The sequence below is a fragment of the Eptatretus burgeri genome, chromosome 11, assembly GCF_056783735.1.
Source record: "Eptatretus burgeri isolate ZD-2024b chromosome 11, Ebu_testis_v1, whole genome shotgun sequence".
Taxonomy (NCBI): Eukaryota; Metazoa; Chordata; class Myxini; order Myxiniformes; family Myxinidae; genus Eptatretus; species Eptatretus burgeri.
In genome coordinates, this window is record NC_140971.1 from 46,876,360 (window position 1) to 46,891,329 (window position 14,970).

The window sequence follows — 14,970 nt, forward strand, 5'->3', positions numbered from 1 at the left end:
AAAAAGTTTTTCCTTTTTTCCAAAATGTCTGCCATACAACATTCTCTATGATGTCACAATTATCCTTAGAACATTCTACATGCCACACCTATGGTGAAAATTTTGTGTCAATCGGATAAACGGTTGCAGAGAAAACACGAGAAAATTGGACGGATGGATGCAATTACTCATTACGTACGTACCAATTAGCATGGACGGACAGCCCCAAAACATTACGCCTCCGGTGACTTCGTCGGCAGGGGCGTAAAAATGTTTAAAATGTGCCTGTAATTGCATACTTTGCAACTTGACCTTTTAACCCCACCCCTGGGGATGGGACTATAAATGATACTACTCTCACACCTTCATGCCATGTGGTGATCAGAACTACCACGTTCCGTGAATTTCTGCACAACCGTTAAGGAGATAGCGTGACGGATGGACAGACAGACAGACAGATGGAGCCGATCACAATATATTCCCTCGCTTTTTTTTTTCTTCTTTTTTTCCAAAAAGCGTGAGGATAATTATCCCGAACAAGAAGAACGAGAAGACTTGCTAATCTCCAGCGCAACACAGCAAAACGTTTTAAATTTACATCCCGAAGGGACCCAATATCAACTTCAAATGTCTTCGCATGATGATTCTTCATACTACTACGTCGCAAGGGGTCTTGCAATTACTAAACTACATCCTTGCATTGAGCAGCCACAACAAAGATTACCGAAAACTTATGTATTTAATCAAACTTTTTTAAAGTTTCATCAAAGTGCATGTACAGTAATACATTTAAGTCTGTCCATATGCATTGCACTGTACATAAATAGTTACACTGTACAAATACAAATGTCTCCATATTTACAAGTATTACAATATATATTTATATAGTGATGTATATAAAATATTAATTAGCTGTAGAGGCAGTACGGATCAGATAAAGCCCTGTGTATGCAGTACAGTACAGTTTGGTACGGTACGGTACAGTACTTTCAAATAGCTGTTTCCAGGGTTAAGACAAAGAAAACCCCTGCACGACTTAGACCTTTTCATGAGGACCAGGGCAGCTGGGTTTCACTGCAAGCAGCACTCCTCCTGAAACTACAGGAAGAGCTTAAATCCATTCCATTCCATTCGCAGATCAATAGAGCCCTATTAGGCAATTTCTCAGGGCTAACTTCGAACATGTTACCAGCAATTGTGCCCGTCTCCAACAAGAAACACGACGATGTTCACAGATTAGGACCTTGGCTAATCATTGCTCTTTGTGTATAAAATATGGCAATATACGGACTACAAACCATGGCTCTGCCACATAAACATGAAACTAAAGCCTCACTAGGTATGGCACGGAAGTGGTAAATAGGCCGGCTACAGTAAAACCTGCATTTTAAGGTCGCTGTAATTTGAGCAGAAGGCTAAACATTCCACAGGAATCGATATACCATGTTGTTACGTTACCCGGTCGCTTTTGCACAATCGAAAGGGTGACCATAAAATGCAGATTTTACTACAAATAGTTAATGGATGTCAAGATGTCTCTGTTTGTGCGAGCCAGTTGATGCTATTGGTGATGTCCGAAACGCTATAGCAATACATGAATGGGAACTGTACCACCGGTGCATACGTCACACAGACCAATCGGGTGCCACAGTACTTGGCATGACCTAAGCAGCAGTCATCATCTGTAAAAAAAAATCTCCAGCCAACAGGGACACTCCAGCACACACTGCCTTGTGTAGTCTCTGCCCCATCCCTTGCCAAAGCTGACGCGGACACTGAAGAGATCGCGAACACTCTCACCCTCAGCCGGCACAAATGTTCTCAGCAAGCGCTGCGCTCGCTCAGGGTCAAAAAGCTTGAGCGAGTGACCAGCGGGAAGGCGCCGGGCCACGGGCGTGCGTCCGGCCCGGCCCGGCGCATCCAACGTCGGAGAGTTCACGAAGGCAGGCTGCTCACCCCTGTTATAAGCCCACACGCCATCGGTTTCCCGACTGAGCAGAAGGCCGGCGCCAATGCGTGCTCGCCGTGATGCCAGACTGTCTCGCCCTGTCGCTGGCACAAGCTTGAGGCACAGGTCTCCGGTTCGAGAGCCGCAACCGCATTGAGGTAGCTCGTAGAAAATGCTGACTGTAGGCTCGTGGGCATGATGGAGTGGGCCGGCGCGCGTCTTGTACTCCCAGTAGGCAAGTGTGCACCAAGGTTGCTGCTTCCTTACATCCAGTGGCAGAAAGGTTCCTGTGTGGCAGGGAAGAGAGGGAAGTAAAGGATCAAATCGGCTGCCAAATTGAGGAGGTGCCAAATGCATGTTTATTTCTATATCCGTTGGGGTGTCTCAAAGCATACCGGCTCTGACTTTGAGCCCCAGTAGAGATTATGGAATGAATGAAAGAATAGAGATGAACAAATGATTGAAATATTGTTACGTTTTGCATGAATATACACTTTTAATCACCGAACTATTATAATTTTTATCATTCAGTTATAACTGCCACAACTACAATAACTATAGATGGGTTTCTCTTGTACTGTAAATGCACGGGTGTGTCGTTTTGAGCCTGCCACGCCATTACAAGCTGAAGGTGGTTCCAGATCAAAAACTTTTCTTCTTTTTTCCCCCCAAGAAGAGGGCAGTAAACAGCGAATCAAATGCAAACCAGGTTTTACAAGTGGGCCTGTTTATGACGAGCAATGCTTCCCCTGCAACTAAGACGCTTCATGAAAAACAGACACTAATAACAACACAAAAGATTAAGAACATGTTACAAAAACCAAGTTATTTTTCATCCGTGTTAAACGAATTGCATTCAAATGTTAGACATAGCACAGATGAGTGACGAATAACATGATAGGTTTTCAAGAATAAAATAGCCCTCAGGGCCTGACTGTCACAAAATGATTGCGCTTTCTTTACAAAGCACCCTCAGTGGCGCCACATTGGTCCCGAGCACATTTCCAAACAAGGTTGCAACTCTTATCATCATGGAAAAGGAGGTGGGAAATTTCAGGAAGTTTGGCAGGCAGCCAAATGCTCTGATAATTACAGACTCCGATCTGTGCATTTCGGGCAGGATGTGGTTCTCTGAGCAATGCCTCATAATCATCCCATGGGCCACTGGTGGGACCTTCCTCTAAAAGGCTTGTCGGTCTTTCCGGAGGTAGTGAAGGTAAAGTTCTCTGAAAAACAAAACATGTTTGACTGCACCCTTACTGAGAAAAATTCTCTCGAATTTAGATGAGATTTCAGATGGTGGGGGGGAGAGTGTCGTTTGTATTTGGCTGCATATCAAGTACACACGCAAGAGGTCAACAAAAATTAATAAATCGACAAAGATACGAGACCACCGAGCGAATGTATCAGATCTTAGATGACTTTTTTAAGTGTGTATGTCAAAGTGGGCACACAGCACAGACATTCCAAACCATAAAAAAAAACCACATCCACATCTATCCTCTTTCTTTCTTCCTCACCCAAACTTCAAATGACAAACAAGGTCTGGCATACGCCTCTGTCTGCGCCCTTATCTCCTATCTGCAATCAGTCAAAAGTCTTTTCCAGCAACAAGGGTTCTAATGCAGGCGGTAAGAAGGTTTCTCATAACAAAGCCTCAGGATCTAGGTTAAAGGTCACCCTTACAGCCCTCCATACTTTAGTTCCAAATCCAGGCCACCAAAAAGTCCAGATCATTTAATATCCTACCAAAGAAGAGAATTATGATTAATTTTTTTTCTTCATCTTGTTCCTTTCATAGGTCAAAATATGTTTTGCCACATAGACATTGCAGAAGAGCAGCAAAGGAAAATATGCAAATGAATAATCAAGGTATTTACTGTTGAGGCACTGAGAAAGTTTAAATGGTAGTTTTGTTTGTAAGAAATTCTAACAGGCCTCAAGTTTGTTTGTCCAGAGCCAGTGGTATAAATGACTCTGGTTGCACCCTAATGGCAGCTGAGGAAAGGCAATCAACGTTATGGATGCGTGCTCGATGCCTCCACAGCCTCACTGCAAGCCTGGCAGCCTCACTCGCAGAGGGCCTCGAGACACGTGACCTTCGCAAATACTACACACGAGGAAGAATTGGGATGCTAATTAAATTTGCCAACTCTGAATTTGGAATAAACTACACAGTCAGGTGATAATCCAGGGTGATGACCACACTCGGTGATGTAATGGTGAGAGCATCCCCTCTGAGTCTGGGAGGTTCAAATAATGCCAAAGATTAAAAACGGTACATGCTGCTTCCTTGCTTGACGCTCAACATTTGAAGATGGAGCACGGACAAACAACCATTGCGCAAGCTTGATGAGCCGATTGGCCTCTTCCTGTTTTGAAGTTCCTTATTATATTATAATCAAAATCTCACCACAAAAACTGTAAAAAAAAAATTTTTTAAAAATCACACACAGCTCACTCTTCCCCCAGACTCTCTTTTACCTAAAACAAGGTTCTATTTGAATGAGAGCAGCACTAAACAGCATGACACAACAACCGAGAGAAGCAGGAAGCAAGTCGGGTCACTGCCGCGGGTTGGCCGAAGCCTCTCAGATTGCGGGCAGGAATGGAGGCACAAAGCAAGACTGTGTGCCGGTACACACCGAGAGTGGCTTTGAAGGTGGCAATAAAGTTTAATAGGAAACGCCGGGAGAGGCCCAAAGCACGCGAGCAAGTGGGTCACTTTAGAACAGCATGCACAGCGGCTGAGGTTAAGACCTGAAAAACGAAACGTGGGCACCTGCTGAGGCAGCCAAGAATCTTGTACTGGAATCCTATGAAATGGGATTCAACGATTGCCTGGCGGAAGTCAAACGATTTCCAGCAGTCTTATGGGTAAAATCCCACACACTGGCTGGCTTATTTATTTTGGGGGGAGGTCGTTAACGAAAGCAATCAGGCAAGGAGGAAAGGCACATTACTGCCAAGCCCATTCCAGCCAGGAAACCCAGTCACTCCCAGGATTGAATGACCTTTCAAGGCACTTTGGAAAAATGGGGGTGGGGGTGGGGAGGAGTACCCCGATCTCACCTTTCTCGTTCTCTCCAGGCTCCGGTGCCTTACTAACTAATCCTGAACCATCCATATGTTCTTTGAGCATCTGAGGTGCAGAAACTTGATGCATTTCCTTGAAACAACCTCTCAAAGGAAATGAGGAGACATCTTCAATTTGTTTGCAAATTGTTGTTGCAAATGGGCCTGCAAGAGGCTTGGAGGCTTCATCATGCCTGGGATTAGTTATGGGTGGACCAATAAACTGCAGATAGAAAAGTATGTAAGAGAAGGGTGTGTGAGGGAAAAGAAGAGGGATAAAACTGAGATGGGATGAAAGCATCCATGGAGAGAGAGAGAGGAAGAAGCTTCTTGGCAAGGAAGAAAAACTGTTGGGTGGGAGAGTCATGCAGCCAGATAGCCCAAGTAGGCCTGCCTGGTTTGTATTACACATCATCCTGAAGTAATCACTCTGCATTCCTTACAGGTGGGTTGCAGAGTGACTGTGAGTATGTGCACATAGCCAGCATTGCATGCAGCACAATAGGAGTCAAGGAAGAAGTGAGAGGAATGGAAGACAGTTCAAAATTATGCACTTCCTCTGCCAGGCCTTGTCAGCAAGCAACTCAGGCTTGAACAGTCAGAGTTGCTTCCTGGCTGCTGTCCATCAGTCTCCAAAGAATGAAGGAGAGAAAAGGGGCAAAAACTCCAGTACTACGGTAAAGGAAATCCATCTTGGAAATTATTTTTGGCAACTATGTCTTCCCTCCCGGGTTTCTTTTTCCTGCAGTGGGAGAGGGTCTTGTGCTACAGCCCTGGAATGTGACACTCAGTGGAGCGGAAGAAATGTCTTGGCACTCTCCCAACTGCCTCCCTCTCTCTCCCTGCACGCCGACCATCCCATTCCCGCCTTTCCACCCTGGCGCCGTGCCCCTTCCACAGCAGCCTCTGCTGGGGACTCGGCTCCAGGCATCCTTTTCCTCCCGCCAGTCTGTGCACGCAGGGCGCCGAGTAAAGGTCACGAAACAAGGCTTAGGAGGGGGCATAAAGAGGGGCCGCCTGGATTAACCCTTTCAGGGGTACTCTTCCTTCCCATATACAAACACCCCCCCCAACCCCCACCCTGTTTGCCTTTCCTCCCTTCTCTGTAAATAAACTTTGCTTCCCCCATTAAGGTGTAATGATTTAAAAATAAAAGCTGGATTTATAAATTTACCAACAAACTGAAATTACCGAGTTACATCATCGTCATCAATCGACTTTCGTCATTGCTATTCTAACGGTCCACCACATCTCTTTATTGATCGGGAATGATGGTGATTCTTATCAGGGAACTGCTGTGTCCAGTACAAATTGGGTGTTGTACTTCATTCTGGGCCCCCCTCTCTTTTTGTTTCCATGTTGCGATTTTCCTGCCGGTTCCTTTTTTGCTTTGAAGGAATGACCCTCGAGTATCAACCTTCTGCACTTCATTACTGTGGTTATTGTGTCCGAAGGAATCAAGGCACCATGGAAGCAATTAAGAAAACAAACACCTAACCTGAGAAGATCACAAATGATGAAGATCCAGGTACTGGTATGGTATCAACCTGTGAAACTAATGACGAAACAATGACGAGCTTTGATTCCATGTCCTTACTCACACTGAAGCAGCCCCTCCAGTTTTGTAAAGGGTAATGGATTCATTGAACTGATGTGCAACGAAGCATGGTGGGACATGTTTGGAATGAGCTGGGAAAAAGCACAAGGGTAAGGGAATACGGGATGTAGGACCACCCATCGTTACCGTTTTGTATCCGTTGGTAAAAGTTTCCTGTATTCTTTTGTAGAGCCTTTCACAGTTCCTTCTTCCTTTCTCAACCCCGACCAGCTCATCACATCATAATTGAAGTACACTTTTAATGAGACAGCTGGCTATGTAATTGTGAAGTGTGTGTGTGTGTGTGTGTGTGTGTGTGTGTGTGTGTGTGTGTGTGTGTGTGTGTGTGTGTGTGTATATATATATATATATATATATATATATATATATATGGACACATATATACGGACACATATATACGGACACATATATATCCATCAAGACCATACACTGTGCAGAGCGTTGATGTTGTCTCAGCAGTCTCCTTGGCTATTGGGCACAATTCTGGACGGGTCGCCACTCCGACACAGTACACCAGCAAGCTGGCACTCATTTTGCAGACATCGGAAGGATGACAGGCAGAGTAAACCTCACCTGGTATTAACTCAACAGCCGAGTGGGGTTTGAACTCAGGATCCAAGGATCCCAAGCCCACCACCCTAACTCTTAAGCCAACACCAGGCATTACATACATACATGATACATAGATATGAGATGGCAAAATGAAGGCCCTTCTGCAGTAAGCTCGTTTGTGCACCTGAGAGCCGTTTATTAACCTCCGCCATCTTCGAAGATGGATGGAGGTTACTGTTTTCACTCCTTTCTGTTTGTTTGTTTGTTTGTTTGTTTGTTTGTGTGTTTGTTTGTTTGCTTGTGAACAGTATTACGGAAAAACTCCTCAACGGATTTCGACGAAACTTGGTGGTGGGGGGGGGGTTAGGTATGGTCCAAGGATCATGCCATTAAATTTTGGACATGGTCCCCCCCCCCAAAAAAAATTGTTAGAGAAAATTTTTTTTTTTGCATTTCTACACGTTTTTCGTGATTTCCAACCTCCCCCCCCCACCAAAAAAAAATTGTTAGAGAAACAAAAAATTTTTGCAACTTTTTTTTCAACAAAATTTCGATTTCTTTTTTTTGCATTTCTACATGTTTTAAAGTGATTTCCAACCCCCCCGCCCCCACCCCCAAAAAAACAATGTTGGAGAAAAGAACTATAACTCTGTCAGCACTGTTGACATCATATTTAATGAATAAGACATAAGGTTCACTTAAGTGACCCAGCAGTATTGGCGGCGGAGGTTTTGCACTCTCCCGAGTGCTCCCCCTCTAGTTTGACAGGTTTACCATCCATCGGTTCCTGGACTGGCATGTTGATATCCTGGACTGGGACTGCATTACGCTCTGTCCAGCTAGGCCCACCCCCACCTTTGGGTATTTAGGGGAATGTTGTGGTGATGTTCATCACTCTTGAGAAAGGTTAATGGATGCATGGTGCATTGCACATGTTGATCGAAACTGTTGAGTCATTATTTGTTCAATTAAAGGTTAGAGAAACTACCATGGAATCCGTTTATTATATTCCCAATCACAAGTCTTTACTTGTCGATATGTATGAACCACACCAATGTATTTCGATGGTAAACTTTCGATGCAAGTCATGAGTGAAGAACACGACAGACAATGCAGGCCTTTTTTTCACTGAGGCCTGTAAGGCTTCTGGGTAATGTGACGCCATTTTCAAAGGCCACCATCCGAGTCCCTCAAGTCGATATGGCCACCTGGCACAACTAATTAACACCACAAAGAAAATCACAGGTTTGCCATTTGATCCAAGGTGGTATAGGCAACAGTCATGCAGGCCCAGCAGAGCCCATGGGCCCTCTCCCCCTCAGCCCTTTCTGTACTTAATTTTCATTACTCGTCGAGGGTTTGACAGCGTGCCAGATTTTCAGCTCAGCAGAGCAGCACAAGCGTTGCCAGAAAGGGCACAAACTGCTCCATCAGATTCGGCTCAAATATTTTGAAACTTTTAAAGAGCACATCCCTGGGAATAATGGAAGGCATTTGGTTTTGGTAACATATTTTGAGAAAACCTTCAAGAAATGCAAAGCATGTACTGTCAGATCCCGCTATTCGTGGATTCGCCATTCGTGGACCCTGTGTATTCGGGGGCCATAAAGTGTGATCTGCTTTGACATTCGCGCTTCGCTTTTTTATTTTTTTATATTTTTTACACTTTAGGACAGGTCTCCTATATCCACCTGGGAAATTGGAAATCAGCCAACACCACAGCATTACATAAAAAAGGTGAAAAAAATAGATCCTCGAATAAATGCAGCCCAATCAGCTTACTGTACTTCCAATCATCTGCAGGTCATGGAATCCATCATTGCAGTTGAAACTAGAGGGGGAGCACTCGGTAGAGTGCAAAACCTCCGCCGCCAATACTGCTGGGTCACTTAAGTGAACCTGATATCCTATTCATTGTAGGTCAAAACAGATCAGACTCTACTGAACCACGATTGCATAAACTTAACTAGATCGACGCGCATGTAGAAATGCCAAAAAAAAATAAAATAAAAAATAAAAAAAAATCGAAATTTTTTTGAAAAAAAAAAAGTTGCAAAATTTCTGGGTTTTTTTCTCTAACAAATTTTTTTTTGGGGGGGGGGTTGGAAATCACTAAAAACGTGAAGAAATGCAAAAAAAATTCAAATATTTTTCCAATAAAATCGAAATTTTTTTGAAAAAATGTTGCAAAATTTTCAGTTTTTTTTTCTCCAACAATTTTTTTTTTCGTTGTAAATCACTGAAAACATGTAGAAATGCAAAAACAAAAATTCAAATATTTTTTCAAAATGGCCGCCATAGCGGCCATATTGGACTTTGGCCAAGTCCAAACTCTAATGGCATGATCCTTGGACCATACCTAATCCCCCCACCAAGTTTCGTCGAAATCCGTCCAGGAGTTTTTCCGTAATACTGTTCACAAACAAACAAACAGACGGGTGAAAACAGTAACCTCCGTCCATCTTCAATAGCGGAGGTTAACAAAATCATTCCTTTTCTCGAACAGCCTCATCTCAGGTCATCAATTCAGATACAGACCTGGTCACTCTACCTTGAACATGCTGCTTATACTCTCCCAACAATGGATAGAGGCTCTTTGGACATATCTCGAGCTTTTGATACTGTTTGGCATCTCGCCTTGCTCTCAAAACTGTCTGCCTATGGAATCCAAGGCCAACTCCACTCTTGGAATACTGACTTCCTCCACTCTTGTCGTCAACATGTGGCTCTCAACGGAACCCTGTCATCCCCTCTCCATGTCAAGGCTGGAATACCCCAAGGCAGTGTTCTAGGCCCCATCTCATTCCTAATCTTCATCAATGATCTCAATAACTCTCTGGAAAAAATCCTTTTTATCTCTTTGCTCCTCCATGAGCCTAGACCATGTTAAATTTTTATTTCTTAAACAATGCCCCAATATTCGCGGAATTTTTCAGGAACGTATCCCGCATGAACAGAGGGTCCGACAGTACCAAATATATACACTTGAGGCGTCGTTTTTGTTTTAACAGATATGCAAGTTTGTGAACTGACTCTAAACTTTGGGAGAGAAAGGTCAGATCTTATGGGATGGTGGAAACATTATCCTTTTTCTTAATTAGAATTTGTACTTTCCTTCTGCTGCAGAATTTTTCCTCCCTAAAGAGGGCAACAGTTAAGGAAATGGGGGTATGCAGATTGCTTCCTTGAAGATGATCAGCAAGACTCATAATCTGAGTGTTGCCAGTTCTGAGTGCTGAGTGACTGAGTCTCTGAGTCTCTGAGTGACTGAGTGACCAACACAAGACTCTGAGTGTTGCCAGTTCACGACAGTCTTCTTCGTTCGATACAGCACAAGGCTGCGGGGTAGCATCATTTTTCTGAAGGCATGGATGACCGCTGATGCAATGCCCCCTGTTGGTTAGGGTAGGAATTTGTAATTTGTTCATGGGGCCAGCGATAGCTTGTCGACTCTTCGTGAAGGACATCGTAGGATCTCTAACATTCACCAACGAATGCTGGCAGATGGGACGCCCATTTAACGTCCACCGGAGGGGCGGCACACATTGATGAATCACCCTGTCTGTGAAACACTGCAATGCCAGTTTATAGCTGGATCAAGATTCAAACCCCAGATCGACAGCTTAGAGGAGAGTGTGTGATTGGAAGGAACCATGACCATTCGCATGTCCTAGGCCATCGTGCCAGTCCACAACTACAGTGATGCGAATGAAAAAAGTTTCTGACAAAGAAGGTACCATTGGAGATTATAATCCCCATCTGGCATGACAATACAGGTGAAGAATCATGGCAAATGTAATCTTGATAAATCGATCCAAAACCACGTCATCATATTGATCAAAACCAGTGTTAAGGCCCATGGATGAATAGAACAACAGGGGTAATGTGGATCAACTGACAAAAGGGGGTGTAAAGGGAAAACAGTGGGACAACAAGCAACAGATGCACACAGCACAGGGAGAGAGGAATCCTTTGGAGAAAGATAAAAGCCTTAATAATAATGCGGATAATAGTCGAGATTATTGGATAGCGAACATACGCCTCGTGCACAGGCCTTGCTCAGCGTTTCCCACCGGATAACGAAGAGAACCACAAAACATTCCTCATTGTAATTTAAAGGCATTCAACCGATGTTCATCCAGTCCCAAGATGCCGTGCATCGATTGGAAGGAACCGTGACCGTTCGCACATCCGTCATGGCCAACGTAAAAGCTCCCTTGTCATTTAGCACTCACCACTTCAAGCATATGCCGTGGATGCCAAACAACACCTGCCCTCCTTCCAGTGTTGTGACTGCTTGTTTATTGAGTTCACGCCAAAGAAAGATTGATTGCTCAGATAAATATACTTCAACAAAGGTTGTCTCAAAGCTTAATCTGAAGCCTGAAATGCAAGGTCTCGTGTTCATTTAGGCCTCAAGTGAGGAGTACGACTGCACTCAAGAAGGGCCCCCTGAATCATATCCTGGTTTTCAATTTTGAGCCAACGGACAAGGAAGCTGCTGCGCATGGCATTGCTGTGGTTAACAATGAATAATACGGATCAACGTGGAGCAACACTCAGCTCTCCCATGAGCCTCGATTTCTGTATTTAAAAAAATAAATAACACTAGGCGTCTGCCAAGGTCTGCATGATAACTCGTGAAACTGATATCTTGGCCGAGCGCCCAATAAAGGCCTTTCTCGTTGCTGTCGCCACAGCATGCAGGCATGTGTTTTTGAACCATGGTAAACACTGTTTGAAATCGACAGGGTCAAAATCCTTTGAAAGTATAACACCGAAGTCAACAGACTGCCTTTACTCGTCAAAGGAAGGCCGTTAAAATAGCATAATACCTTTGAAATCCATCATGCACTTCAGTCTAGATGGACTACAAGAGGTTGACTAAAACTCAGACCCCTTAGGCACCACGTTAGACATGAGGAGGGTTGAATCACACTCTCACACAAGCACGTCCACATCCTTTTGGGAGATGGATTTACAGTGAGTATATAATTTTTGACTCCTCGTGTCCAAATATGAGCATCCTGTATCGCCGTCTTTATTTTGTGCGTGCAGCCAACGGAAGTCTGGATAAAGTCAACCATGCTGGGTATGGTTGAGGGAAGAAGAGGAAGAGGCAAACCTTGCATGTGCTGGATGGATGGGGGTAAACCCAGTAAAGGTTTCAACCAAGTCGTCTCTGCCAGATCTTCAGGAAGCAGCGCAGGATAGGGATGTTTGGAGAAATCTGATCACAAATGGCACTAGAAGTCGGCCACAACTTGACGGAACTAGAGAACTAACTTTCTCATAATAACATCCTTGCTCAGATCTAACTGCTAAACGGTCCAACGCGGCCCTTCCACAGCCTATTCACACAAGGGCAAGTTAACAGCTTTTAGTTTCATCCAGGTCATGTAAAGAATGACTTTGAATCACTGAGACTCTTTCCCACTGCACTTTAAGTGTTCGGCCAGCCAGATGAGCGATCCTGCTCTAAGTTCCAATGGTAAAATTCTCCTGTAATTTACAACAACGTTGCTCTGTTTGAGCTCGTGGCTCTCATGGTTCTTGAAGTAATAGCTTACAAACTGCGCACACATTGCTAAAACTTTATCAGCTTCATACTGCAAGCGCAAGCACGTAACAAAGCTTGCGAAAGGATATTTTAAAGGCATAATACAGGCTAAGGCTTCGAGCACGGCATGAAGTAACGTGAATGAAGCAATTCCGGCCTGCTGCGACAAGATGAGGGTGCTAGCCGACCTGATGAAACAGGGCCGCTCCAAGCACAGACCTTTTCAATTCACATCTCTCATGCCCTCTCTGCCCACCTCGCCCCACCAATCCCTCCCACCCTCCCTTCACAGACATCCTCGCCCTACATGCCACCCCAACTTCCCTTCACGCGTAAGCATCCAACATTTGTTGCCCCACCCCCACCCCCTTCCCGCACAGCTCTCTAGAGGAATAAATGGCTGCCCCCTGCGGTCATCACCATTGGCAACGCCAACCACCACCAATGACCTCAGCCCATTCATCGGCAGTGCAGGCAAAGGGGCGAAAAAGAGCAGCGGAGGCCCACCAACAGCAACGAGCAAACCCATCTGTTAAAAGACGTGACAATCCTTTTGAACGGGCTGCTTTGACCCCCATCGCCTTAAACCCACTGTGCTTATTCTTTCTGCTGAAATTATGCACAATCCACGTGCAAGGACGCCAATCGACAAGGCATTTACAGACAATGGGCACAATGCCTTCACAAAGACTGAGGTTCATTTCTCGTGCACTATTTACACAGCACGTGGGGTCCCGCCATCATCTCACTGGCTCTTTGAGAAAAATTCACGAGGCCAATGGATGGCAAAAATCTTGCTCTCCAAAACATGTCTGGATATGAGAGTCATGCAGAAAGTGACTGATCGAAAAGTGCTTGCACATAGGCATAAAAAAAATTATTTATATATATATATATATATATATATATGTATATAATATATCAATGTAAAAGGTGTCCATTAATTGCTTTGTCTTGATCACGGTGACAGTCCTGAGACACACTCGATCCTACGGCCTGTAGCCAATATATTTGAAGCCAAAGACCTTCAGTAGTAGACCAAAAAGTTCTGGCAATTGTGGGTTTCAGGGGATGCACAAAGCAATTCTCAACAAGAAGGGGCAATTCAAAAAATTACATCAAAGGATGTTTTCCACAAAATATTACACCCGATCCCCATTTTCACTCCCCTGCAACACTAAACCGGACACCCCCCTGGAAATTACGTAATGGTTGCATCAATCTCCCCCACTCCTTTTTCCGTGGAGTGACCATGTACATTAGACAGGTAGGTTGGTCATCCACAGCATAGAAAGGGAGTTGAAGATAAAGGTGAACAAACTATCCTCTTACATATGCATTGAATTTGGACACTCGGCCTGTACCCGGCGCACGATATTCTGTGCGTTTTAAAATATAATGGGTGTTATACAACTCGAGAAAAGGTCCGACAGGAAGGTGCAGAGGTAGCACACCTGCCTTTCATCTTTCCAGTCTGGGATCGATTCCCGACCCGACTATAAACCGTGAGATTGGCGGTTCGCAGGCAGGATGTAGCATCAGGAAGTGCACCGTTCCTCTGATGGATGTTAAGCCGGGTGTCCCGTCTGCTAGCATCAGTTGGTGAATGTAATAAAACCCACGGTGTGCTTTGTGAACGGTAAGTAGGTTATCGCCGGCACCCTGGCCATATTCTAAATTCCCATCACCTTTAGTCGGACATCAGGCCCGGCCAGCGCCAGCTCGTGTAAAAATGCGGGCCGAAAACTTTCCCCAGCCGATCCCAACAGGGAGGGAACAATTGAGGCTGGTTAAAGTAGGAGTAGTAGTAGTAGTAGTAGTAGTAGTATAATTAACTCTCGAGTGAACACTGCCCACACCCATTGTAATGTTCTGTAACATGGTTGTCCACCACAGCCCTCAACCCTCCAGGGTAACACAATGTTATGAATGGCCCCAAATTGCAATTTGGCTCATCAAAGGTCCAACCTGGTCATCAGATTTCAGATGAGATCACCACATCACCATGACACATGTACTGCGGCAGTTCAACATTCACTTACTGACAACAGGACCCAATGACCACTTCACTCTCACAACAACAGCATATCCTTTGGCCATCAGAGGAATTTTTTAAAAATTATTTTAAGTGAAATAGGTCTCCAGATCTGCCAGTCACGTATCTCCTGCTAAACACAAGAAATACTGGTTCAGGAAACATAACAACTTGATACGCACCTCGTAGACCAGGTAGCCAGC

General features: G+C 44.5%; 1 protein-coding gene across 1 annotated transcript in view; it reads right to left on the minus strand.

Moving 5' to 3' along the window:
* Positions 1–699: 699 nt before the first annotated feature.
* The window catches only part of SMAD7 (SMAD family member 7), a 16,937-nt gene continuing 2,666 nt past the window's right edge, over positions 700–14,970 (minus strand). The window contains exons 3-4 of the mRNA XM_085846336.1: positions 14,950–14,970; positions 700–2,214 (exon numbers count right to left, since the gene is read on the minus strand). The exon at positions 14,950–14,970 is cut by the window's right edge and continues 51 nt beyond it. Coding sequence (XP_085702462.1) covers positions 1,658–2,214; positions 14,950–14,970 — 578 coding nt within the window. The 3' untranslated portion in view covers positions 700–1,657. The remainder of the gene's footprint in view (positions 2,215–14,949) is intronic.